The 25092-nt window shown below is 37.6% G+C and overlaps 2 protein-coding genes across 6 annotated transcripts in view; both read right to left on the minus strand.

Moving 5' to 3' along the window:
• Window positions 1-1055, minus strand: part of ZNHIT6 (zinc finger HIT-type containing 6) — a 33091-nt gene extending 32036 nt beyond the window's left edge. The window contains exons 1-2 of the mRNA XM_039727108.1: window positions 999-1055; window positions 293-624 (exon numbers count right to left, since the gene is read on the minus strand). Coding sequence (XP_039583042.1) covers window positions 293-624; window positions 999-1055 — 389 coding nt within the window. The remainder of the gene's footprint in view (window positions 1-292; window positions 625-998) is intronic.
• COL24A1 (collagen type XXIV alpha 1 chain) overlaps window positions 805-25092 on the minus strand; it is a 134247-nt gene continuing 109959 nt past the window's right edge. For 4 of the 5 annotated variants that reach the window (XM_039727204.1, XM_039727205.1, XM_039727203.1 and 1 more), the window contains 19 exons: window positions 24132-24188; window positions 23163-23216; window positions 22076-22129; window positions 21916-21969; window positions 19763-19816; window positions 18017-18124; window positions 16181-16288; window positions 14606-14713; window positions 14465-14518; window positions 14107-14169; window positions 12947-13000; window positions 11352-11387; window positions 6485-6520; window positions 6362-6388; window positions 6128-6193; window positions 5212-5380; window positions 4409-4518; window positions 3090-3305; window positions 805-2608 (listed from right to left, as the gene is read on the minus strand). In XM_039727204.1, coding sequence (XP_039583138.1) covers window positions 2462-2608; window positions 3090-3305; window positions 4409-4518; window positions 5212-5380; window positions 6128-6193; window positions 6362-6388; window positions 6485-6520; window positions 11352-11387; window positions 12947-13000; window positions 14107-14169; window positions 14465-14518; window positions 14606-14713; window positions 16181-16288; window positions 18017-18124; window positions 19763-19816; window positions 21916-21969; window positions 22076-22129; window positions 23163-23216; window positions 24132-24188 — 1575 coding nt within the window. In that variant the 3' untranslated portion in view covers window positions 805-2461. Of the gene's footprint in view, window positions 2609-3089; window positions 3306-4408; window positions 4519-5211; window positions 5381-6127; window positions 6194-6361; window positions 6389-6484; window positions 6521-11351; window positions 11388-12946; window positions 13001-14106; window positions 14170-14464; window positions 14519-14605; window positions 14714-16180; window positions 16289-18016; window positions 18125-19762; window positions 19817-21915; window positions 21970-22075; window positions 22130-23162; window positions 23217-24131; window positions 24189-25092 lie in introns of those variants that run through there. The other variant, XR_005629612.1, reaches the window with a different exon arrangement.

The following is a 25092-nucleotide window of genomic DNA, read 5'->3' on the forward strand; positions in this document are numbered from 1 at the left end:
CCTGTGAAACAGCAGCACAAAGCCATGCTAGGACCCGGGGAACAGGCTTTCAAACACTGCAAACCAGAAAGGGGGAGTTATTCTGAACAGGGATTCCCGTTCCCCTTCCTGCAGGATCTCAGCCGAGCCCGCTGCCCATCACCGCTCCAGCGAGGCTCTGCCCCGGGCGGAGGCAGCGCGCAGCCCCTCGCTCGGCCGGGCCTCACCCGCGCGGGAGCTGCAGGCCACAGGGCCACCCGCCGAGCCCGGGGAAGGCGCTCCCGAAGCCCGTGCTGCCGCCGCCGTGCCGTACCTGTGCAGGGACATCTTCCCGCCGCCCGCCGCTCGCCCGGGCCCGTCCCGCTCCCGCTCCGCCATGGCCGCGCCGCGGGGCCGCACGGCGCACGCGCCCAGCGCAGCCGCACGGGGCGGCCCCGGGCCCTGAGGGCTCCGGCACCCGCGGGGATCCGGGACCGATGTTCCAGCCAGGGAGCCTTTCCAGAGCACGGAGCAGCTTCCCGAGCCGCACACCAGCACGCTGCCGCTCCCCGGGCAGGTGACGCGGGCACCGCTCCTCACCTGTCCGCGTCCCGCTGCACCGGCCGCCGCCCCGCTGTCTGCGTGGGGTGTGCGCGTTTGCCTCAACTACGGAAATGCACCCCGAGCAGCCCTGTAAGACCTTAAACCCCTTGCTTTGAAAATAGATAATTTAGGAGATTAAGAACTCCGAAAAATAGGACAATGAGATGAATAAATATATACCTGAAGCAGACGTTTTCTAAAAATTTATAATTTTAGAAAATACCCCCAACATTTGCCAAAACATCACCTCCAAAGCCCAGCTAAGAGCAAATGTCAAACCATAATGTCACTGTATTGATCATGAAAATGCATAAAGTGAGACATTTTCACATTCTTCTGTAATCTTGCTTTGTTTTTTGTTTTATCAGATTTTTCTCAAAGTGGTCAAAAATGATGCTTTGATAAAAAATAAAAGATGGGATATGCACATACATTACTTTGTAAAAGCAAACGTTGTCCCTCTGGCAGTATTCCGTGGCACAGTGAATGTGCATTTCCCCTTGGGAGGAGAAACACTGCCACCTAAGAAAAGTGCCCTTCTAGAGGATTTTCACACCTTCTAAGGATGAACTGTACAATATGAAACAAATAGTAAAAGACAAAGAGACAGCTTGGAAGCTTATTTTATTATACTTTGGTGGTGTGGTTTACTGCAGTGAAGACAGGTTTTTTGAACACTCCCAGGCTCCCTCAAATACAGTCCAGTATCACCTTGCCATGTACTGCTGAGCACACTTTGAATTGATAATAGACAGAGGCATATCAATATAAAGAGTGCTTTTCCTAATAGTAAAACTCTTCTTTTTTACTTAAAAAACCACCTTCACTGAGCATTTTAGGCTTAATTTCAAAAACCTAAAATGATCTAATAAATTTTGCAAAAAAAAAAAAAATTCTAAGAGGATGAAATGCTGATTATAATTTAACAGGAGCCATTCAGAAGACATTATAGTGGATCTTTTCAGAAGTTACAAAATATATACAGAATATATCATCTTAAGATGGCTTTGGCATTAGCAATGTTAACTGAAATACAGAATTTAAAAGTCAAAACTACTTTAGGTAGAAGTTCTTACAGTTTTCACAATGGCTGTAACAGAAACATGTTATATGCATCATATACAATATGCTGTCTTATACACCATTTCCAAAATAGTACACAAAAATATTTTAAACAAGAAATCCACATAAATAATGTTTTCAATTACGTGAAGTATGTGACCAACGGTTTAAAATAAGTACCTTCACAACAGAAACATATCCTGATGTAACCAGCACATACAGTCTGAAAGGTAAAAAGGGACTCAATCTCTGCTAAGGCCACAAGCACCCTGTGTTATGAAGAGCACCAAGGCAACACGGACAGGAAACACAAAAGAGGTAGTGTGCCATCTGTTCAGATGTGTGTGTCCACCAAGGACTGGAATAAAGCAATGGTTAAGAAAAGAACACTTATTGTACTGTGGCATGGTTCACTTTTCATATAAAAGCTATTGCACATTTAGGAGCACTAGCAGGTATTGCTCCTCAGTATCATACGTCTCCAGCTTTCCTCAGGATGGTTTTTGTGCAGTGCTGTTGAAAAGATTGCTCAGAACACCTGACGTCCTGAAAAACTCCATGTTCAGATACTCCATTCCAGAAAATTATGCAAGAAAGCACCAAGAAATTTATTTTTAAATACTTTAAGAAAATTGCTTTAGTATTTTCTTTCTTTTATTTTTTTCAATGTCATTTCTCCTTAGGAGGAAGTCTTTTTCTTCCTGAGGTTCTTTAACCAACAACACTTGAAATGATTCTTCAGTTTCCTAGTAATTTTGCCTGCAATGGATCATTACATTTATATTCAATCTGTGCAGCAACTCCATGGTGATGCCACAAGAAACCCAGGACAGAAACCCTAAAGGAAGCATACGGAGCCACTTTCTATGAAGTGCTGCTGTCCTGGTTTGAGGTGAGGAAGTGCATTAACTTGAACAACTGGAAGCTGATTCGTGTCCTGAGTGTGAAAAAAGAACTGTGTCTTATGCCAGCTGCCATCTACAATCTGAAACACAGGAGAAACATATTAGAATCATATAAAAGATGAGCTTCAAAACACAAATGAAAATTGTGCTTACAGAATGAAAAAGTAGTGTACAGAAACATTCTCTCAGCAGGTCCTAAAGAAATGGTGTAATTTAACAAATGCCATTTCTGAAGCCTGAATTTTCATTTTGAGGGTAACTGTTTCTAAATTTTCCTGGAGGACCTCCCTATTTCTGTGCTGATGTCTCTGCAGTGTCTTTGTACAGCCTCAAAATACATGAGACACAATGCAAACAGCAAGTATAGATACCCTGTATCACTGCCATTGCTTTTACCCTTGAAGAGATGATGAATTCAGTATCTAAAGGCTGGCATATGCAGAACTATGTAAAGAAGCAAACTTTAAGAGATGTGAATCTAAATGATTATTTATTTGCAGATGGTTAGTAATGTCATCCCTCTGTCATTCCTTTGATAAAGTGATGCTAACAGGAATTTACCATGCATTCATCCAGCAGCACTTTGGGTTCCAGTAGCGCATTTGCTTTAAATATTTGACCATTCCATCCCTTAAAGGTAATTGATGTCTTCTGGCCACCTGCTGTGGCTAATCCCCACATCGGTGTGTTCAGACAATGGATTGTGATGCTGTGGGTTGCTTCTGAGCTCAGTAAGTGAAGGAAGTTCATCTGCACTTTTCCAACACCGAACTCCAGCTAAATTCCGAGAGAAAAGCATTGTTAGACTTAGAGCTGGACTGTGCTGAATGGCTCAGCAGCACAAAGTGCCATGGACGTGTCAGTGTGGTGTTCAGGCACGGGAGCATGCATACATGTTTATATACATTGGGGTCAATGCCAAAGAGCACGATCTGCATTCCTCAGCAGGATGTTAGGTCCTATTACAGTCATTACTATAAACAGAAGCTTTCATAGGACATTTTCAAAGCTTAAATATAAACATTGCTGATGCTTACAACATTGCTGAAGCACAGCTGGTCAGAAAGCAGTGTTTTTAAATAAGGAAACTGAAACAAATGCTTTTGTGATTCAAACAAAGATATTAGCAGCAGCAGTGTTTTAACTGAAGCCACATCAGTCTGCTGTTTAGTCTTCTTAGACCACAGGTTCTGGCAATACTGATAGTCCATTACAAATGCAAAAGATCATAAGTGTATTCTGATTTTAGATAGAAAATATAGTAACTCATTATCCAGAAGAATTTCTCCAAGACTGTTTCATATTCAGGGATCTTCCAAATATAGGAATGCATATGTGAACATCACAGTATTTCTGAAGCTCTTCAGTGACTACAGTGTATATACAGAACTTCACAAACATAAAATTTCTATTCCCAAAAGTTCAAGAACTACATGTAAAAAGGAGCATTAAGTAATGATGTACAGAAAACCAATCCCTCCCCAATGGCATTTAAAAGTTTCCAAGTGTTGGAAAGCAGTAATAATTTTAATTCTTTCTATTGTAACAACCTCAGCATCTCTATGCTTAGGTGTCCTGAGTGATGAGATACCAATGGAACTTAGAAGTATTTCAGGCTTATTTTTATGCCTTGTAAAAGAAAGTATAAAGCAAAACAAAATAATTCCATCAGCATACATAAGTTCTCACACAGTGAGAGTTACTAACATAAATAATCTCCAGAAAATCTGTAACTTCTGTACCAGAATACATAACATCCTTCCACAAAGATGCACAATAATGCCTCCCTGAAATCTAACTCTTTCAATGAGTTATGTAAATAAGCATGCATTTGTTTAGAATTCAAGCACAGACACAGTGTCTCTAAAAGCAATGCATACCTTCGTCACAGACAGTGGTGTTAAACATGTCTGACCACCTGCAGTGAAGTTGCAGAAAACTTCAATGGCATCAGAAGGACATCCAATATTTGGGTCAATCCAGTATTTTCCTAGTAGTATATAATTCCAGATAGAAAATAAAATCAAAATGTAATTACTACTAAGCAATTTGCTAAAAATATTAATACTTCTTGGCAAATATTACATGTATTTTCACTATACCTTCATAAGGAAATGAAAGGAACATGAACATGTTTTCACTATTAAAATTTTACTAATAACAGATACTGAGAAAAATTACCATAATAAACCATTTCTGACTGCAATTATACTGACATTACAGCTTTAAACAGGAGGGTTTTTTAATTTGAAATATTGATTCAGGAAATTGTGAGATATAACGACGGTCAGTGTATCTGACAGTGGTAATGTATGGTATACAATTTTCTCATTATGAAATTAGAATCTGATCCACACAAAATTCATTGCAAGATTAGCTATAAATACTTTGAAAACTTTGAATCGCAAAATTGCATTCAGTTTCAAATTTTCTGGATACATCTGTTTACTGATAGACATTACCTGTCTCATATTTATATATTAAATAGGTACATAGTTCCACCTTTAAAATTCAGAAATTTTATCTTAAAGATGAAATAAATATATTTGTGATAGGCACACTGCAAGAGAATACAATGAAAAAGAATAAAAACATTAAATCTGTCAGACCAGAATTTTAATGTAGAAAGCAACACTTGGAAGCAGCACCTTTCAAAGGTCCTTGAGCGCAAGTGGGCACTTACCGTCTGACACTTTCGGTTCACAATGGAGCAAATCCCTGCAGATGCGTGCTGGGTTATCCCGTGTGCCAAGAGGGTTCTTGATGCTGTGCAGTAAATTGCTAAGGTAGTGGAGCGTTTTGAGTATCTCTGTACTCTGATCTAGTAAAGTTACTTCAGTATTCTGGTATTTCTGCCAAGGGCCATTAGCAAATGTGTTACCACAAAGAAGCGTCACAACAACAGTATATGCAGCAAGAGTCAAATGTCAAATGGCCTTTGAATAGCCAGACACAATCAAAGTGTTTATATGAATGCAATCAGCCATGTAAAACAACGTAAGGGTAACATATCCCAATAAACAAATTAGAACATTTTATTAAAATTGTCAGAGAGGTGACGTTAAGGCAGCTCTAAGTCATGCAAATTTGTCATTATGATCTATTGACATAAAAATATGGATACAAGGAAAAAAAAGGAAAAATTGGTGCATTTTTAAAGTAAACTTAGAGGTTTCAGATTTGAAATAGTGAAATTTACTCTAAGGCTTAACCTAAAAAATATATGCAAATTTATTTGACTTCACCTACATAAGGGATTTTCATGCAACCAATGCAGCCAGACACCTATATGCTGATTTTTGTAAAATCGAACCCTAAATGCTGCTATTGCTATCTGTGTCTGAACAGATACAGTCCACTACGTGTGACAGTCAGTAAATTTTCACTACTGCTAATTATCACAAAAGGTAGAAGTCTTTCTGCTTCTCTTAATTTCATTTCAACTCTACCCTGTAAATCTTAGCATGTTTCATTACATTCTATAATTACTTGTTATCTATTATTAATTTAAACTACGTCTTTGAAAAGAAACCCTGTTATGTCCTCAAAATTATAATTGCATTCCCTGTATGATAATGTAAATACATTGAAATATATACCTCCATCTGCAAGGCAGCATTTGACTCAAACAAAGCTTGAACAGCAGCATTGAGATCCACTTGTTTCTAAAAAACAGGTATTTCAGAATATAAAAAGATGAACAAAAATATATGAAGGTGCATCTGGTAAATTCTTTGAACAGTGGAGCAAGGAGTACATTTGAAGAGGATCCTGTTACTTTCCCTTTCAATAAAGTACTGATAAGGGTAGGTTAGGGTTGTTACAGAATTTACCCTTGGTCCTGGTGGTCCAGGTGGTCCCTGGAAAATGGGAAAAGACAGATATTAGGTGCTTCACATCTTTATATAGTGCAATCAAAATGGAAAAATATAGGCACATTTTTTTAATGCACTTACAGGAGGCCCAGGCTGGCCCTGCCGTCCCTGAGGCCCCTAGAAGAAATGGAGATAAAATGCAATGGTTATACATTAAAATCTCTGGGTTTACATTTATGTATTTATTAAATCACAAACATGTCCCAGTCTGTATAAGGAAGAAGGTGTGATATCAGCTGTGGTAAATTTGTGGATTATCAGTTACTATTTTTAAAGCACCTTGCTCCATTTACCATATGAATATTCATGTTGGAATACCTGTGTTGTCTGGTTCCTTGTTTCTCCAATTACTTCAGATATGAAAGGAACAATAAAAGTAACAGAAAGTATTAATATATAACGTGCTCTGCATTGTGCCAGTGTTATATGTATGCTGACAATATAAGTACTAGAAAGGGTAAATAATCACAAGAACATTGTAAATAATGTTATCAGTAACTGCAAAAAACTAACTGATCCACTTTAATCCATGAGTTTGTGCCAGGCTTTTATCAGTTTAATTTATCAGCAGTGTCAATTTTCAGCCAGAACATGTTATGTTTATTGTTTTACAGTGATATGGCAGACTTCCTCTTTATTCAAGAAGTTATGCCCTTATTTTAGTGTGTAGGATGATTGCAGAGGAGATGAGGAGAAGGAACTGCTTTTCCCTAGCTTACAGTTCCTACAGTGCACATAAATCTGAGTTTTAGGCTGCCTTAGGATTGAACATGGACCTTTCTGATACAATAAGCCCATCTAAATAATTCTTTCTTTATTCAACTATTCACATTGAGCTGGAATGGTTGTGGACATTTATTAATATGCAGTGATACTTGTGTCTCTGTTAGAGTCTTATCTTCAATACTCAAAGCTTCTAGGAGCTATTGTAACAAACAGTGGCACAAATGATCACAGGAGAAAGAATAGGTGGCAGTGCCTCAAGAAGAGAAAAAGAGAAGGAATGAAAGGCATGGGCTAGATCTGCACCTTAAATTACTAAAACCCTTTCAACACAGCTAAGTCAATTTAAGCAGAACATTCTTTTGTCAGTGCTGCTTGTACCAATTACTTGAGCACAATAAGCTGTTCCAACAAAAGCCCACATACGTCAGTACGGTCACGCTAGTACAAAATCTCTGCCAAAAGAGAAATAATCTGATGTGACGTGGTCACGCTGACAAATGTTGTGAAACTGATCTAGCCAAATAGGAATTCAGCTGTAAGTCACTTGATATAGTAATAACAAGTGTTTCTGCTGTGAGATTTCACAGCAAGCAAGGTCTGTGTGAATGTCACTTCATGCTGCAACTGCTGAACTCAGGTTGTGCTCAAGCTGCCAAAAGCAAGGGCAGCTGAAAATGGTTAAAGAAAGACCAGATTCAATCTAACATTAATTCATGTATAGTTTAAAAAAAGGATCTCAAACCAGATAGAAGCAATGTACCTAAATAACCGAGGCGACAAATGTATCAGTTCTTAGGTCCTAATGCAGAGCATGCAGTAGTGCCAGGGAATGCATCTGCTGGGGGTTACAGGGACAGCTGCACGACTGAATTATGTCTGCACATCACCTGCCCTGGCCATGCCGAGGGGCTCAGGTGCTGGATGATGAAGAATGTGAAAACTGGGGGCCACCATAGAATTTCTAAGCACTAGCTCTATGCAAGGCTATGTTGATGGCTGTGTTGCCTCAAATGGCTTTGAGGCAAGATCCATGTCTTGTATGTGTTCTTTGGAGAATAGAGGAAATTAAAAACTGAAGCAATTTCTGGATGTTTAGGTAGATGATTTTCTGATACTTAACCAAGAAGACCTTAATAAGATAAGGTCTATGGATTGTAAATATTGTGAGCTTTTCAACTGACACATCCTGACCCCATTTATTTATATTTCATCCCCTTACACCTATTGAAGGGACTAGAAGCCATCTTTTAAGTGGATATTTAATGATTAGCATCTTTATAAAAGATGTTAATCATTAATGTTGGCAAAAGGAAATAGAAGAACAAGTAATTTTAGCATATGTAGTACTAATAGTATGGATATCCCTGTGGGTTCTGTGTGAAACAACTAGCTGTCATTACTTTTCTGAGTTTATTGCCCAGCTTAAAATTTTCTTTGAGATCCTAAATAGTAATATTTAATATTACTATTAAATATGCCTAAAATTTAGATTTATTCAGATTACATTCACTATTTTGGCATAGTTCCTCAGCTGTTGCAAATAAATTTGGTTCCACAGAGCTATGCTGTTGTATGCCAGCTGGGAAGGCTGACTCCACATTTAATTAATGAGGTCAGGTGCTCAGGTGCTGTTAGACTGCTCCAGGATACCTTCAGTCTCATGTGAATATATTACTGGCCTGTCTGATCATGCTTGGCCAAGTACGTTTAGAATAAAAAGAAAGAGAAAGTGTGAAAAAGAATCTTGAGAAACAAATTTGACATTGTAAGGATATATTTGTTTATCTTCGTTCAGGACTTGATTATGATAATACCAAATCAAGGAAAGGCACAAAGTCTTCAACAGTTTGTCCCTAAGTAACCACTGCTCTCGGATGAATAGGTGTCCTTGTTCTGAATGCTGAGATTTAGACATTCCAGTATATTTTTTCAGATGACTGAATGCTTCAGTTAATGTTCTATGTTCTTGGCATATGTCACCTTTTAAAGTCTCAAGACGTCTTGGGACAAGAGCAGCTCAAGTTTATAGTGGTTTCTGAGATAGAACTGAATGTTTTAAAAATAAAAACCTTCACTGTTCCAATGAGTTTAAGGTATTTTGCAAAAGAGGAATGTCATTTGTCTTGATCCACTGTCTCCCTGCCAGTAAAACCCATGGGAAAAAAAAAAAGAGGTAAATTGTGAATGCTGTTTGTGAACTACTTTGTGGAATATCACATTTCTTAAATGCATTAAAACTTCAGAGAGCTATAGCAATTATCTTTACAAATCTTTAAAATATAATGATACTGCACAGAGCAGGGATTTTACCAATGTTCTTTCTTTCTGCCGCAGAGCAGAAAAATGAGGCTAAATTACACTTTTCATGAACTAAGTTAATTGCTAAATGTTTTACAGGAATGTACCGGATTACTTTTACAAATCTACTTAACTTAACCTTTGGTCGCATGAGAATTTAAGTGAGAAAAGTGTAATTCCAGTCCAAGAAAACAACAGCAGAGACTAAACCAGTTATTTTCAGTGTGTTCTTAATTCTTTAATCACTCAATTTGATTGAACAGAAGTTCAAAGGCCAAAATCCCAATCTTACTAATGCTGAGAGGCCCTGATTTTACAATACTACATACAGTTAACTATGAAAGCATGAACAATCCCAAGGACATTCATATCTTCTAAGAATTTTTAAATTCTTGAGGAGTGTATTTTTAACAAAGAATGTGTGCTTTACCACTCAATAAGAAGACATGATTTTGCATTCCATGTCTTTCTGGGGATAAAAGGATGTTTCTTTCTAGTATGAACTGTGTAACCCTGACAGACTGAAAAATATAACTAAATATACTACAAAAAGGTTAAAATCTATATGATTCTAGGAAGAATGCCAACATAAATTTTAAAGATATAAATTAAAGCTCAGAATACACAGTTGGATGAAAAAAAAAATTCATCTCCTTTGTATGTGAAAGCAGTTGGAAATAAATCCCTTTCTTGGGGGAAAGAAATGCCACTGTATATGACTTAAAATTAAACATTCTTCTTCTGAAGACAGCCTTACTAGATTAACTCATCATGATGAATTCAAGAACTTACTTAGGAAATAACTTCTTAAACACCAGAACCAATAATGGAAACAGATGTTTCTTGTTCACCATTCTAGCTGGTTTTTTTAAGGATTATTTTTGGAGTTTTTTAAAGTGTCAGCATTTTTAGCTCTATGCTGTCATAACAATTCTCATGAACAAACAGAAGAAAAAGACAGCTAAGCTGGATAACAGCAAATTGAGAAAATAGTTTTCCTCTTATTCTGAGATAGCAATTGCCTCAAGAGCATTAGAATCAAAGGAGAGTTCTCCAAGACACAGAAAAGAAGCTTCATTCCAAGCTTTAGCTCTTCAAAATGTTTTGAATATTTCAGATTCATTTTTCAAAACTTTTATAAGGCAGTTTTATTGAATTTTTGGAGGTGGCTGCTAAAAGGAAAATAGAATAAGTGAAACTAAATAATTTTAAGTGAGATGGGATGAAAGGCAGGGTAAGAGAAACAGGAACAAGATCACATTGCTAGTTACTGGAAAAAGAACTAATTATACATCTGTCATAGAAGGTAATATCATAGTTATCAACTTTGTGTTCGTAAATTGCTGTAAATATGACAACTTAATGACTTTTCACGTAGCCATAATTAATTGGAGACTTTACTGGCTCTAACGCAAATTTAGTATTAAATCCAACATTCACGAATATACAATGACTTGCTGAAAAATGAAAGACAGCAAATTCATAACCCATCAGTGCTGCCCATAGTTCCTACAGCTGGAATGCATTGCATGGACAGCCGCCCGCAGGTCTGGGCTTCTCCTGAGCTTCTCCCTTTCTAGACAAGAGATCCAGATCTATGAACATGTGCAAGCTGTGAGGCACTAGATCTTTGACAGATCAAGATTTTCCTTTTAGATCTGAACATGGACAGATCTGGAGTATGCTCCAAACTGCTGTATGACCACGGCTCACAAGCTCACACCTACTAGGCATATCTGCTTAAGTCAACTTGAACAAGAAGGTCACACTTCTAACCCAGGCTACCAGCTTTCTTGGGCAGTGCTCTCCAGGAGCACAACACGACTGCCTGGCATGCACAGCATGCATGAGTACATTCAGTGTAACACAGAAATAGATTTTACACAGCCAAAAGAATAAAAGCACAAAAGTTGTTTCATCTTACCATTTCACCCCTCGTGCCCTTTTCACCTCTTGGTCCCTGTAAGAAAGAGCAGCTATTAATCTGATATGCTTTCTAGCTGCCTAGGACTGAAATAAGCAGATTAATATCCACGAGAATTATACTGCTCACATGAAAAGTCCACTCTCATCTGTGGAAGTATTTACAGCTCTGGGGGTTTAATTACCCTGTACTACTAGAAAATGAAATTAGTTGAAAACATCTTGTAATTCCTATATGTCGAAAGCTGTGTTCTTTAGCTTGTATGTATTCTCTCAGTAATTTTAACTGTTGTCTGTCAATCAGCTGTGTTCTCCACAATTTCATCCATATTCAACACACCAGTGCTTCACCATCTTTAGAGAACAAAACTCAATACTCTCCATCACTGAAGAAATCCTTTCATCACATATATGTTTCTATTATGTTATTAGTTCTACCCTCATAACCAGATTAGACACTATTCTTCTGTCCCCATTTTTGGCCAGTTTTGCTCTTGAATCGTGTTCCCAAGGATGGCAACAATCTTAAACTTCTTCTCTGGAAAAATTTTGTATCTTGTTGGCTGAGTTTCATAAAATGTAGAAGTAATCTTCAACTAAAATGCTTTCTTCATGATAATGACAAACTTTTACATTCAATATGACGTCTATTAAAAGCCTTCATACAAGTGCACACACTGTAAATTTTCTTTCCTCAGTGTAATTGAAAAGAATGGAGCAAGACAAAGTACTGCTTTTTCCAACAGGTGGAAAGAATTATAGAAGGAACATTCCCCTTCTTTCTATTTCACTTGTAAATATCTGCATTTATTACTTTTATTGTATATTTACTATTTTTATGATTATTTTGATTTTTAGACATTCTCATTTACTCCAAGTCTACTTGATCAGACAGAGAGTTTCATGATACAAAGAGTTCCTAAAACTGCCTTACATGGTTGGGTGGTCTGGAGACATGACCCACAGGGTTCTCTTGCAAAACAAATCTGGCTCTGACCGTGAGTGTGACAAGAGATGGAAACAGGGATGAGGGCAGAGCTTCCCCAGTGCAGGGAGCCTGGGGTGCATTGCAAGCTGTCAGAGAGGCCACAATGATGTTTGAGTTTTAACAGGGACCTCATCACCTGGAACAGTCTTACAAGGGCACACAAGCACTCCCAGCGTGTCTAGAGGGGCATTCTGGACAGTTCAGTTCACAAGAAATAAAAAATAAACTATATTGAAACTGAGTGTGGATATTTTCTAGATATATCTCAGTCCAAAGGCTGAGAAAGGATATCCAGGTGGTAATTACTGTGTGCTGTTTCACACCTTGGCTTGCCCACTGCCCCAGTACACATGCTCTCTGCATGCTGTACTCAGGCAGAAAGCCATTGCAATTACTTTTTTCATCACTGGTTTTGGTAATTGTTTTCTTGTTTGTACTACAAATGCTGGAGGCACATACATTAACTTACCAGCATGGTATAACAAGGAAGGTCCTGTTAGTTGCTATTTGCAAACAGAAAAATAAGAAGGTTGCTAGTTGAAAAACAAGATGATTAAACCAAAGGGTAATGAAATAAACAAATTATGTAAAAGTGAAGGGAAACTTACAGGCCTGCCAGCTGGGCCTGCTATGCCTTCTTGACCAACAGGGCCAATATATCCCTGTAAACAAGCAAAGAATTTATTAGTTCACCATGTTTCCAAAATGAAGAAAATCCTCATGACATGTCCTGATTTAAAGTTGCTCAGCACACAAACCTGTCAAATATCCAAAAGACCATGGTGGTACTCTCTAAATATTGAATGCAGGTTACAACAAAATCAGTAAGGTAAATATTTTAGTAATTTGTAATACTTGTGCTTGGAAAGCTCCCACACATTCTTTAATGTGAAAAGTGATGCACTAAAACCAGTGTAAACTTAAGTACTCTGATTACAAAAGGCCACATATTTATTGAGCTACAACCAACTCTGTCTTGACCTATATTATTGCCCACAAGGGCTCTTGTAAGGCTGCCAGTAAGTGCTGCTAAAATGCCACTTTTCAGTTCCATCTCACTTAGAGCAAACTGCTCATGCCCAATGTTTATCTCATATAGGAATGTTTAGAAAAATAAAGTAGCTATTAGAACCCTAAAGCTGCTGCTCTGCACCTGGTTAACTGAACAAACTCAGTTCTGTGGTGCCAAAGGCGGCAGTGAGAGAGGATGTTGTAATAAGGCCTCCCATGCTTCAGCTTTTCACACTTGATGCAAAAAATGCTAACCATGCTTCCAAATTTTTCGGTGAGTAGCAAAGCAGAATGGTCATGAAGAATGAGCTAATGAAGGTTAGGAACATTTCAGATGAAAAGAGAATCTTCATTAAAAAGGACTATCCATTAATCAATAATGCCTGAGCACCACTGTGTCTTACTGCAGGCAAAGTTTATCCCTATTTTCTTTTGCTGTAGAACACAGTTACACAATCAGCAGTTTTACCAGTAAGAAGAATGTTCAGTAGACAAAGAAATACAAAGTCATAAGATTACACTAGGAGATCCACATTAGCCAGCAGAGCCTGCATTTTCTTTCAAGATTAAGGGCCCAGCTCTGTTTGTGTGTCTGTGTTCATGATACAACCAGAGCAGTGTTGCACCTAGACTCAGACAAAGGTTTGGGTAGAGGCTTCTGGCCTTGTTAATAAGAAAAAAGATTATTTTCTATGTTAAAAATGTGTGCCACTTTTAAACCATCCTAACAATCTCTTTCATGTAGTGAAACACTTACAACTTGGCCTGTTGGACCTTTCGGGCCCAGAATTCCAACTAAGCCAATGTCCCCTGCAGGGCCCTGAAAATGCAAAGGAACAGTTTAAGCCAACATGGACATTAGCTATCCACCTGTTTCAAACTCTTGTAATCTCTGAAAGTAAGATAATTTATAAGAGCAGCAAGAGTGAAAATATCAAGTGCACTGACCTAGAATGTTTGTCCTCAGACAGGGAATACACAGTTCTGCCTACCATGTTCCAACAATTCAGAGATATTTTGAACAAATTAGTGTTAAAGCCGATTAATTCTATGCTTTCATAATGTTCTCACTCTGTAAATAGCTTACAATCTAATAGAAAAGAACAAGCACATACTTTTGGACCTGGGAATCCTTGAAACCCCATTAAACCTTGATCTCCATCTTCTCCCTGTAATAGGAGCAGGCATCCTTACCATTAGTTCACGTTCTTAACTCTTGGACTACTTGTTTTGCATCAAGCACTGTGATTACGTACAATCTGTCCTTTCAGCCCAGTGTCTCCTGCTGACCCTTGGTCACCTTGGGATCCTGGAAGGCCTCTTCTGCCTCGCTTTCCTGGATGACCTAGAAGCCCTTTCTCACCCTGCCAATAAGAAAAAATTACATCTTTTAATACAAGTATGGAAGTTACAGAGGCAAATACAGGTTTCCTGTCAGAAGTGTGGAACTTGCTTTCTCCTTAAGAAATAGACTTATTCCATTCCTTTTATTTCCCTCAGGAAAATAATTAAACATACACTAAAATGCAAATGTGACTTGACTGCCCCTTGAATTGGAAACATAAAAACCATACATGTTGGAGCAATTCCAGTATGGTATCTCAGTGTAAGCAGTAAAATTCACAAAATTAAATACAGAACAGACAGGTTAAAAGTGAATTTTAAAAATAATCCTCCGAGCAAGACACAGTGTACTTGTCAAACTCCCTGCTGTTAGACTAAAAATCCACATTGATTCAAATGGAAACTAGAAAGTTCCTGCAAGAGAAATCCTCTGAGGACTATCAAATGCACAGAAGACATGTCTAGCTCAGGAAGTTATTGAGGTGCAATAATGGCTGTGAACATACAGGTTTCATGCTTTGTGCTTATGCTCTTTCCTAGGTTTTATATTTGTGTTATTTGCCTTGAGTCAGTATGTGCATCATTAATGCTTATTCTGTAGTACATGTGGCAACAGTTTTCCCTCAACACATCTATTCCTTGCCTTTCTCAGATTGCAGGCACTTCTGAGCAGGAACTACCTCCTACAGCTCATTTTCTAGGCATAGAAGTAAAATTCAGACTAGAGGCACTGGCAATAAACACTGCAAATAATGAATACAGTTAATACTAAATAAAATTATAACAAAGACATTATCTCCAGTTTCCAAGTAACTTAAGGTTTTAAAGAATGGCTTACGAATAAAATCTCACAAAGAAAATGAATTTAGATAAAAATCATTCTTTTAGATTTAAAAAATCTATTCTAAATAAAGAAAATTCTATTCAAAATTAAGAAAATTATCTGTAATTGTTACTTGTTTTCTTGATTTAAAATTAAAATTAGTCTAATTTATATGAGGGTATGCTGATATCAAGTACCTGCGCACACTCAGATTTCTTTTTTGAAAGGGCTAAACAAAAACAGTTTAAGTCCTGTGATAAATGATGTACTTATTAGCCCCCAAACCAGGAACTTAGACTTGAAGTTATGGTAATTCTCTGCTATTAGATTGCTTAGATGTTTAAATAATCCTGACTGTTCTAGTAGCTACAGAAGTTTAGAAATAAGTCAGGCAACATCTGATCCTAAAGCTGGAGTGAATAAATACTGAGTGTTTTGATGCTTTCTGGAGTTGGAATAGCATTCAGATAGATGAGATCTTTATTTTCAAATTACAGTTTATAGAAATGTGGTAAACACAACTTGTAATCTTAGCCTCAAATAACACTTGATGTCTTTTGATTAACAGCAGTGTGGTGGCTCCACTGCCACCAAATGCAGCATGAAGAATAAGCAGCACCAGCAAAACTCTACTTGAACAACCAGATCCCATGTATGCACCCACCTTTAGTCCAGGTGCTCCCATGGGCCCTGGCATGCCTGGCAACCCCTTGGGACCTCGAGCTCCAGGATAACCTGCCAGACCTGGTAAGCCTGAGTTTCCTTTATTGCCCTTAACAAATTGAAAATAATGGTTTACAAGTAGAACAGCCAAGCATGTTTTTTCATTGTATGCTGAAACAGGCAAATAACATAAAATCAGCAAAAACCACTTAATACTGTCTGTATATATGGACACACAATGATAGTACATCAAAACATATAGAAAGACAATGATCAGCAATATCATGTGGATTTCTGCTAATATTCCAAAAGTAAAAGGCTGAAAGTTGTTTGAACTTCTCAGTATTCTTCTTTCAAGAAAAAGTAACTCCACATGAAACAGAATGACACTACCTTCCCAAAGAAATGTTCAAAATTGAACATGTTTATTTCTGAGGATCAGGCATACTGGTAATACTAGTATGGCTGTGTACACTCTGTAAAGATTCACACACAATAACATTACCAGATGAAGAAAGACCAGAACATTTGTTATGAAAATGTATGAGAATATCAACCTATCAACAAAAGCAAGTATTTAAAATGAAAAAACATGCTAGTGAGTACATGGAGCTAAGCCACTTCTGACATTTTCTGAAAATGGAAATTTGCTACCATACAAATGAATGTATGTGATGTAAGTTAATAGAAATGTAAGCATATATAAATCTTCCTTATTTCCTATGACATTCAGTTAAGCGCTCATAGAAATAAAAAGGTTGTATAAAACACAATTTTTGTATTAAATGTCATTTTTTTGGCTTTTGAATATGGTGATGTGGCTTATAGATTGATGGACTGATAAACTTACATAGCAAAAGTTCTGCTCTTTTTATTCATTGTGGCAAAAATCAGTTATAAGCCTCCTTTTATTACAAACTGTAATGGGGTAATGGAGTTGTCTTTACTATGATTGTATGACCTTTTTGGTGGAAAGACAAAAATGTAAAAATTCTTTGGGGTGATTCTCCTAAATCCAGCTCCAAAGAATTTTAAGAACTTGGAAGAGGCTCATGACCTGAGACTGGAGAAGCTTGAGTAGGGTGCACCTGCCCCCTACGGGTAACTTGTTTAATTTTCTCTTTGCTCAACCAGATTGGAAATTTATACCTGAAACAACAGTCCCTCATCCAGCATCTTGGTTAATTCCTAACTCCAAATCTAACTCACTAATCTTTTATAACAATCACTGGTCTGTCTGGGTAGAATTCTGAGAAATTCATGCTGGAAATCAAAATGGTCAGACTTTCAATGATGAGAACTACTCAAGAAATCTTCTCCCCCTCTCTGGAGGGACTAATTGAAGAGCTGTCACTGCTCCCAGTGGCAGCAGGTCACCACCTTTGGCCCACAGCAAAGAACAGTCAGACAAAAAAAACATTTCCAAGAATGCTTTTAGATACCTCACATGCCTGGCTTTGGACAAAGCTTCATAATTATTTAGGTGGAGAGACATGGATTAAAAATACTAAGTCAATAAGGAAATGTGGGACTATCTCAGACCCTAAGAGGAAATAGTCTCAGGTTAATTTTCAGGACCAAATGAAAAAGAAATTACTTTCTCTTAGCTGCAGTTACTACTGTCATATACCAATGAAACTTTTCTCACAGCACACTTCCCGTATGCTAACTTTGTATCTTGGCTGGAATATCAGGAGCAAAGAGAAAGAAAATTAAAAAATTGGTCTAATTTCCAAGATGCTCAGGGAACTGAGAATGGTCTTTTTGCTTTAAATACCTTAACCCTGGAAAATCTGTAATGCAAAATGACATGGAGGAAATGTGGAAAGCAACTCACCTTGGGGCCAGGCTTTCCTGACAGCCCAGTCTTTCCAGGGTTCCCAGGAATGCCTTCTGGTCCAGGGTACCCAACTACTCCTTTCTGTCCTGGTGGCCCTGGTTTTCCCTTGAAAAAAATTCAAATCAAATATAGCACTATTTGCTCCCTTCATCTTCACCCTCCCATAACTGGATTTCAGACACAGTATTTCCTAAACCCTGCATAACAGCAGACCCAGCGATATGAATGAATAGTTGCAGAGGGAGCTCTGAGTTAGGATGTTTGCTTTAGAGTTCTACTGGTTTAACCTTAGACTTGCCCTGCCATGGGATCTGAGCAACTTCAGCTGAAATCATGGGATTTGTGTGCCAGCCTGGAAGATGCCTGAGAGTGTCAATTCTTAAACTGAAGTGAGGAATCCTGATAAAGTAATCAATTTATCCCTGGAAAAAACTCAACCATATACCTTTTCAGCCTTTATTTTACTAAATCCTAAGTACTGGACTTTCATAAATTTATGCTGTTCAAATTTTAAAATATCAAAAATACAAATTTCTAATATGGCAAGTTTGTTGTAACTGTTGCTATACTTGCACAAAAAAGGCCTCATCCAACAGAGGAACACTGATTTATTTCCTTACAATTGTTTCCCTTTAGACTAACATAGACTGTCTTAAAAAGTTTGGAGTGCTGCACTAATCTCTCTATAAATGCCATTTCTCAGAAATGTAAAATGTTCTAACTACAACACATTTTGTCTGAAAAAGTATTGGTAGCACCAGCCATATAGAATATAAGAAGCAAGCCACCCTAATCTTATTTCTAATTTCTGGTTGCTTAAGTGTCTTCATTTGGAATGTGCTTTGAAACTTCCTCACATTCTAGTTTTACTGCCTTCTCCTAATTTCTCTGTGTGTCCCACTTTCCTTCTTTTCCTCTGCCTGCTGAATGATCCCTGCAGCTCTCCAAAAGAAAATGCTGAGTATTTACAAAGGACACACAGTTCCTTGTCTTCAAAAGGCTCCTCTTGCACTCTGCCCAGCAGGTACAAGCTCTGTGCAACAGCTGCTTTTCTCCAGTTACTGAAAATGTTTTGATGTGAGGTAGTAAAAGTTATTTACAATATGTGCTTGTGGGGCATTATTTATTAGGGGACCAAAATAACCTTGATGCATTTTGTTCTTCGTTATGTTTACAGGACACCTACTGCTTCCTGCTCTGTTTTCTCCCTCAGGGAGACAGGCATGCAAGTCAGCTCCTCTGCAGTAACTCAAGAAAAAACATTAAAAATTTCAGCTCAGGGCAAGCAAGAGAAATAAATAAACCTCAAGGCATTTGCCACATGTATCCATCATGGACATATGGATTCAAGCTCCACTGTAGGCTGCAGTGGATCAAAGAACTGCTGGGGTCAGAAGTGAACACAAGTACAGTTCTGTACAATATTACGTGATAACTTCCAAATGGGCTCCACAAATGAGCTAATTAAGTAACTTCACAAGTGGTAAGGACCTTGCTGTTAGTTGCACATCACTTCCATATACTGAGTAACTGAATATTATTCAGTATAATTTAACAAAATTTCAAAAATCATTAATAGTCAAAAATGACAGGGGTTCCTTTACACTTCCTGGATAATAAGAAGGTTCTTTAGCATGAACACAAGACCTTCTGGTAACCCTGACACGACTCAATTTTGGTTTTATTAGTTAGTATTTTCTTTGTTTTATAATTTGAAAATGGGCTGTAAATTATGTTACTTACAGGAATTCCAGCTTTGCCTGCTTGGCCTGTTGCTCCTTTCTTCCCCGTGGGTCCCTAGAAGTTACAAATATTTGTGAACTGACAAATGTCTTAAATTCAATCCCCTAAGAAGAGCTGGGGATTGTTCCCCTCTACAATTCATGTTCACATTGCCTGGCTTTGGACCAGATTATTCACATTTCAGGAGACAGCAGAAAGTTGTTCAAGTAAAAGCAAATACATTTTTGGCAGAATTGTGTGTGTTTTTTCTCCGTTGTGAACCAGTTTTTAAAACTTTTCCAACAATGATCATAAAATGTTTTTCATCATGAATCTGGTAATCTCCCCTGTATCAGCCCCCCCTCTGTACACTTTTACTGCATTTCCTGTACTCTTCGAAAGGGAAGTCATGAAAAGTAGGCAATGTAAATGCACTGAATGTCTGTGGAAGACAATACTAGAAAACAATAGTGTCACATATCACAGATGTGAACATTTGTTTTTACCTAAGATCTACACAAAATATAAAATTTGCTTAAAAACAGAATTTTTTTCATCTTGACAGATCTAGAAATTGGTAGTCTTAGAAAACTGAGAGATACTGGGCAGATAACATTCTTGTAAGTGACTCAGGAGGTCATGCACCAAGGAAGAAAAGCTTACAATGGTCAAAAGCTTCTCAGAGAACTTTGTTATAGGATAGTCTGCACAGAATATAAAGATTTACAGCATTTATAGAATTTTATTCTACCTCTAAAAGATGCAACCACTGAAGAACAGGGACAAGAATAACACTTGTTAGCACAGAACAAGTACAAAAAGTTTTCCAAGATTTTCCAAAAATTATTTCAAAAACCCCTCTTAAAGCAAAAGTTATGCTATTACTACCATGCTGCAATATGACACAACATGCAATAAGGTGAAAAAGCGTGGGTTATTTTAAGTGTAAATGTTTCATAATTATGTAAATACGACAAAAGCAGCAAAATGCTGTTCTGTTGTTAATTTGACACCTTTTTTGTTAAGAACGGCATAAAGAAGTCCACCAGTCAGAACTGGAATGTGCATATTCAAATAACTTAATGTTGTTTTCATTAAGATTTCTGGATGCATGTAAAGAAAACCCAGCTGATTCAGGGTTGCAGTTTGTGGGATTAGCTTTGTAAGGCTTGCTACAGCAGCACCAGTAAGGGCACTGGGGTTAAGACTGTGCCACTGTTCTCACTACTGACACTTCTGTGGAAATCTTTAAGCCCTCATGGGCAGCTCCAAGCTGGATATTGGTTCCACATTTGTAAATGGCAGTATTGATCTGAGGGGCATTTGCAAGACAAAGAAAACATTTCTTCAAGAGGAACTGCTGATTGTGTCCTGTGAGTAGTTTGTAAAAGCAATATATCTGAGTTCACAGCTGGAGGACATGTTCACAATGTCTCCACACCACGTTTCCTTTCTGTTACTTCATCCAGTCCCAATCTACTACAGATTCTTGTAGGTACCTACAAAATGCTTAAACTCTAACAGAGTCGCTTCATGGAACTTCTCAGACAAAATATCTCATTTAAATTGCAATGGTAATTGGTATTTTAAGAAATCTTTCAGCCTAAAGCTTTTGAAATCTCAAAAACCAATGACATTCAGTCCATGGAAGAACATAAATACTTTTGGCAATTGTCAACACATCACCAAGATGAGCTAATATTTCTAAAGAGAAAGATTTGGTCTTTGATCTTTGTTGTGACTTGCTCTGTCATTATTGCTCTAGTATTCTGTAGCAAATTCCTTATTCCCAGGTCACTGAAAACTCAGTGCAGTGCAGTACCAGGAGGCTTCATTTACAGATCAGAGAAGCAAAATCCCTCCAGAGCTACTTTAACACAAGAAAGTCCACTTTAGGGGGTAATTAAATATCACTTCAACGTTTCCAAAAGAGCTTCTCATAATGCTTGATATCACTCCAAAGTAAAACTACTTACCTATCAAATAACACCTATTTACTAACCAAGATCATTATGCAATTTTCCACTTTATATTTTTTTTGTCCCTGCAGGTATGAAAAGCAAACCCAAACACTCAGTTTTAGCCTTATGGAACAGTTTTCCAAGGGTAGCCAGTGAAAAAAAACCCTACAAATTCCAAGTAAGTGCAGTTTTGGTTTATTTTTTTCTACTTACTTCTGAACCTCTTTCTCCTTTTAGTCCTTGCTCTCCCAATTCACCTGGCTCTCCCTTTGAAAAGAGCATACATTAAATAAGTGCAATGAATCATTTTAATGCAAATGAAAACATATTTTCAATAGTCAATAGAGGACTCTCCCTTGTTTGAAATACTTACTGGAGGTCCTTGTTGTCCAATAGGTCCTCTAAGCCCTGGAAGACCTGTATGACCCTGAGGAAGAGAAAATAGAACATTATTGCAATAGAGTAACTCAGGCTGCCATGCTGAGTGAGGTGCAGCTTCCTGGTAAAGCCCATCCTTGGAGATGTCAGTGGACCCAGATTCACTGACACAACCCACATAAAGTATGGTCAGATCTCCAAGATCAAACTCTACAGAGATTTTATTCTTTACATTCTCTACTCCAAGCTGCAAGTGGGAATTGCATATTATTTAAACATTTCTGCACTTCTGTGAGCATAGATTTGGTTCATTAATTTATTACTGTGTCTGTCTGTATTACTGTGGAACTTGGATATTCCGTGTCAAGGACTGTCTCTCATATTTCAGTGAACTGCATCAGTGATAAGCATGAGTTACCATCCAATTTTTATGTGCTGAAAGACTGAATATAATTAATGAATAATTTTTAGGATTAGATTTCAAATAAGTAGTGCTTAAATTTCAGAGAAAAACGTTAACTAATACAGTATTACAGAAACACAGAACTGTTTAGGTTAAAAGTGACTCTTTCTCAAGCAAGGCCAGCTAGAAATGATTGTCCAGGACCATGTCCAGTCAAGTTTCCAGTATTCCCACAGGCAGAGACACTGCAATCCTCTGGGCAGTCTGTTCTGGTTCTCAGTCAACCTTCCAGTAAAAAAAAAAAAACAAAACAAAAAACCAACCAACCAAAAAAATTTTTTTTTGAATGGAATTTCATGTGTTTCAGTTTTTGCCCTTTGCCTCCTGTCTTGTCTCACTATAGAGACAGGTCTGTCTACCTCATCTTAATTTCCTCCCATCAGGTATTTATACACACTAAGGTCACTGGGGTCTTCTCCAGCTGAGGAGTTGCAGCTCCCTTTTCCCACAGGAAAGATGCTCCAAGGTGTTCCAGGAGTGCCTCAGTGCAGTGAGGAACCAGCACGGGCATCCCTGCACGCTTGTGAGGGAAGATGACACTGCTGCTGCATTACTCCACTGCACAAGTCTGCAGAGCCTGCCATGCCCAAACAAAAAGATAAACCCCAAAAGGTATTACCTTGTAGCCCTCATCACCAGGCTCTCCTCTATCTCCACGTTCACCACTTTGACCCTAGAGAGGAAACCAGGGAGCAAAATGAAACAGCTGAACTGAATATAATGCTGCAGTGAAATATGAACAGAAAGCTGGGATTTGTCTTAAACTATCCACTGAGAGGGAACTGAGAAATACAAACATAAAGGACAGCTTGGCTAAAGGAATAAACATGATTTTTTTCTAAACAGAATGCATTGCAGTCAGACAGTAACCACAGTTTAAAATTTTTTGTAACTGAAGACCAGAAGCTAAAAGATAAATATTACATGGTGCTTAATTGAAAGAGGAGGGAGGATTGACCTCAGTGGAACTTCTCCAGATTTATACTTATATTAAAAAAATTTTAAAATATATGAATTTAAAATCTCAATGGATAAATGCAGTGACTCTGGTTTCAAGACATGCAAGGAAACTCTCTTATAGCTTCTGTAAGACAGCCCATTAAAAATTGGATTCTTTTCTGAAATTACTTGGTGTCCTCAGAATCTGTTTTAATTTTGAAGTTTGTACTAATAATTTTGACAGGTTCATAAACGCTGCAGAGATACACTCCACATATGAATTCAGTACAAAAATGGAAGTTTCTAAATCAGCTGAATTAGTTTGCAGTGATAACGAAATAAGTCAAAACATATTTTTGATTAGTAAAGCAATGAAGTATAACTCGGGGTAAACAGGGAAAAATTATTTTCTAAAAATGGCTGATCTAAACACAGACTAATGGCATTAGTGTAATTAAACAGAGGGCACAGATCTTTAAGCAGGAAAGAGCACACAACAGCATTTTCAGACTGAGACTACTCATGAAAGAACCATCATTCTGTATTTTTGTACTGATTCCTGAGACAATGATATAAAGCTTCAGAAATAAATGCATTTGCTCTTGTCTTGAGATGCACTAGGATAAGTTTTTGAGAAAGAAAGACCTACTGGTTCACCTATGGGCCCAGGTAATCCAGGGACTGTATTGTCTTCGCCTGGGTAACCCTAAACCAAAGAGAAGTATTAATAAATGTTAACTTGGAAGTTCAACCTCATCTACCATGCACATAAGTTCAAATGCTAATAAGAAGCATTTGAACTTATGTGAACGTGACCCATAAGCATCATGTTCACTTTTAGCATCTATATCACTTTTGTATAGATGCTAAAATTGAACATAATGCTTGTGGTTTAATATCATGGATATGGTAACTCCATCTTAACATTCACCTAAATGTCCCAAAGACATTAAGGAATAAAAAAACCTAAATATTTGCTTTAGTCTCAAAGGCAGCTATAAGGAAACAAACTGATTAACTGAACAATATCCATGTCATCATGTCTTTATTTAATGAAAAAAAGGATAAACAGGATATTTGACAAGGGGAAAAAAGAAAATTTCTTCCACTACTTTGAGAAATACACTTAATAGAAAGAAAAACAAGAGTACAGAAGACTCCTACGTTAAGTCTGAAGCCAATTACAATTTAAATATGAAATAACTGCCATCCAAGTTAATAAACAAAAGATTATCTATTCCAGATGATACCTAGCAATAGTAATGCAAAGAGAATCACAATTTAAATATGATTAAAGACTTTTACAGCACATCAAAGTGGTTTTTCAGAAGTGACCCAGAAACCTAAACACCTAGCTGTCAAGAAATCAGTTTTCAGTTATTGTTTCTAAAATCATATCAAAACCTATTTACATCAGCCACTGAATGCCTATTTACAGTATTTATTGCAAAACTTGCTCCAGGTTCTAGCTCTGTGTCAGGACAACTCCCATCCAATCTTCATAAAGTGAATCCATGTACCTGCCCTCTTGGGGTCACATGGGTCTGAGAGAGCATACAAATCTGTTTTCAGCATTTGAGACTTGAGAGAAAAACAATAAATTTGACACT

This window comes from Passer montanus, unplaced genomic scaffold, assembly GCF_014805655.1.
Source record: "Passer montanus isolate IOZ18808 unplaced genomic scaffold, ASM1480565v1 scaffold60, whole genome shotgun sequence".
In the NCBI taxonomy this organism is placed as follows: Eukaryota; Metazoa; Chordata; class Aves; order Passeriformes; family Passeridae; genus Passer; species Passer montanus.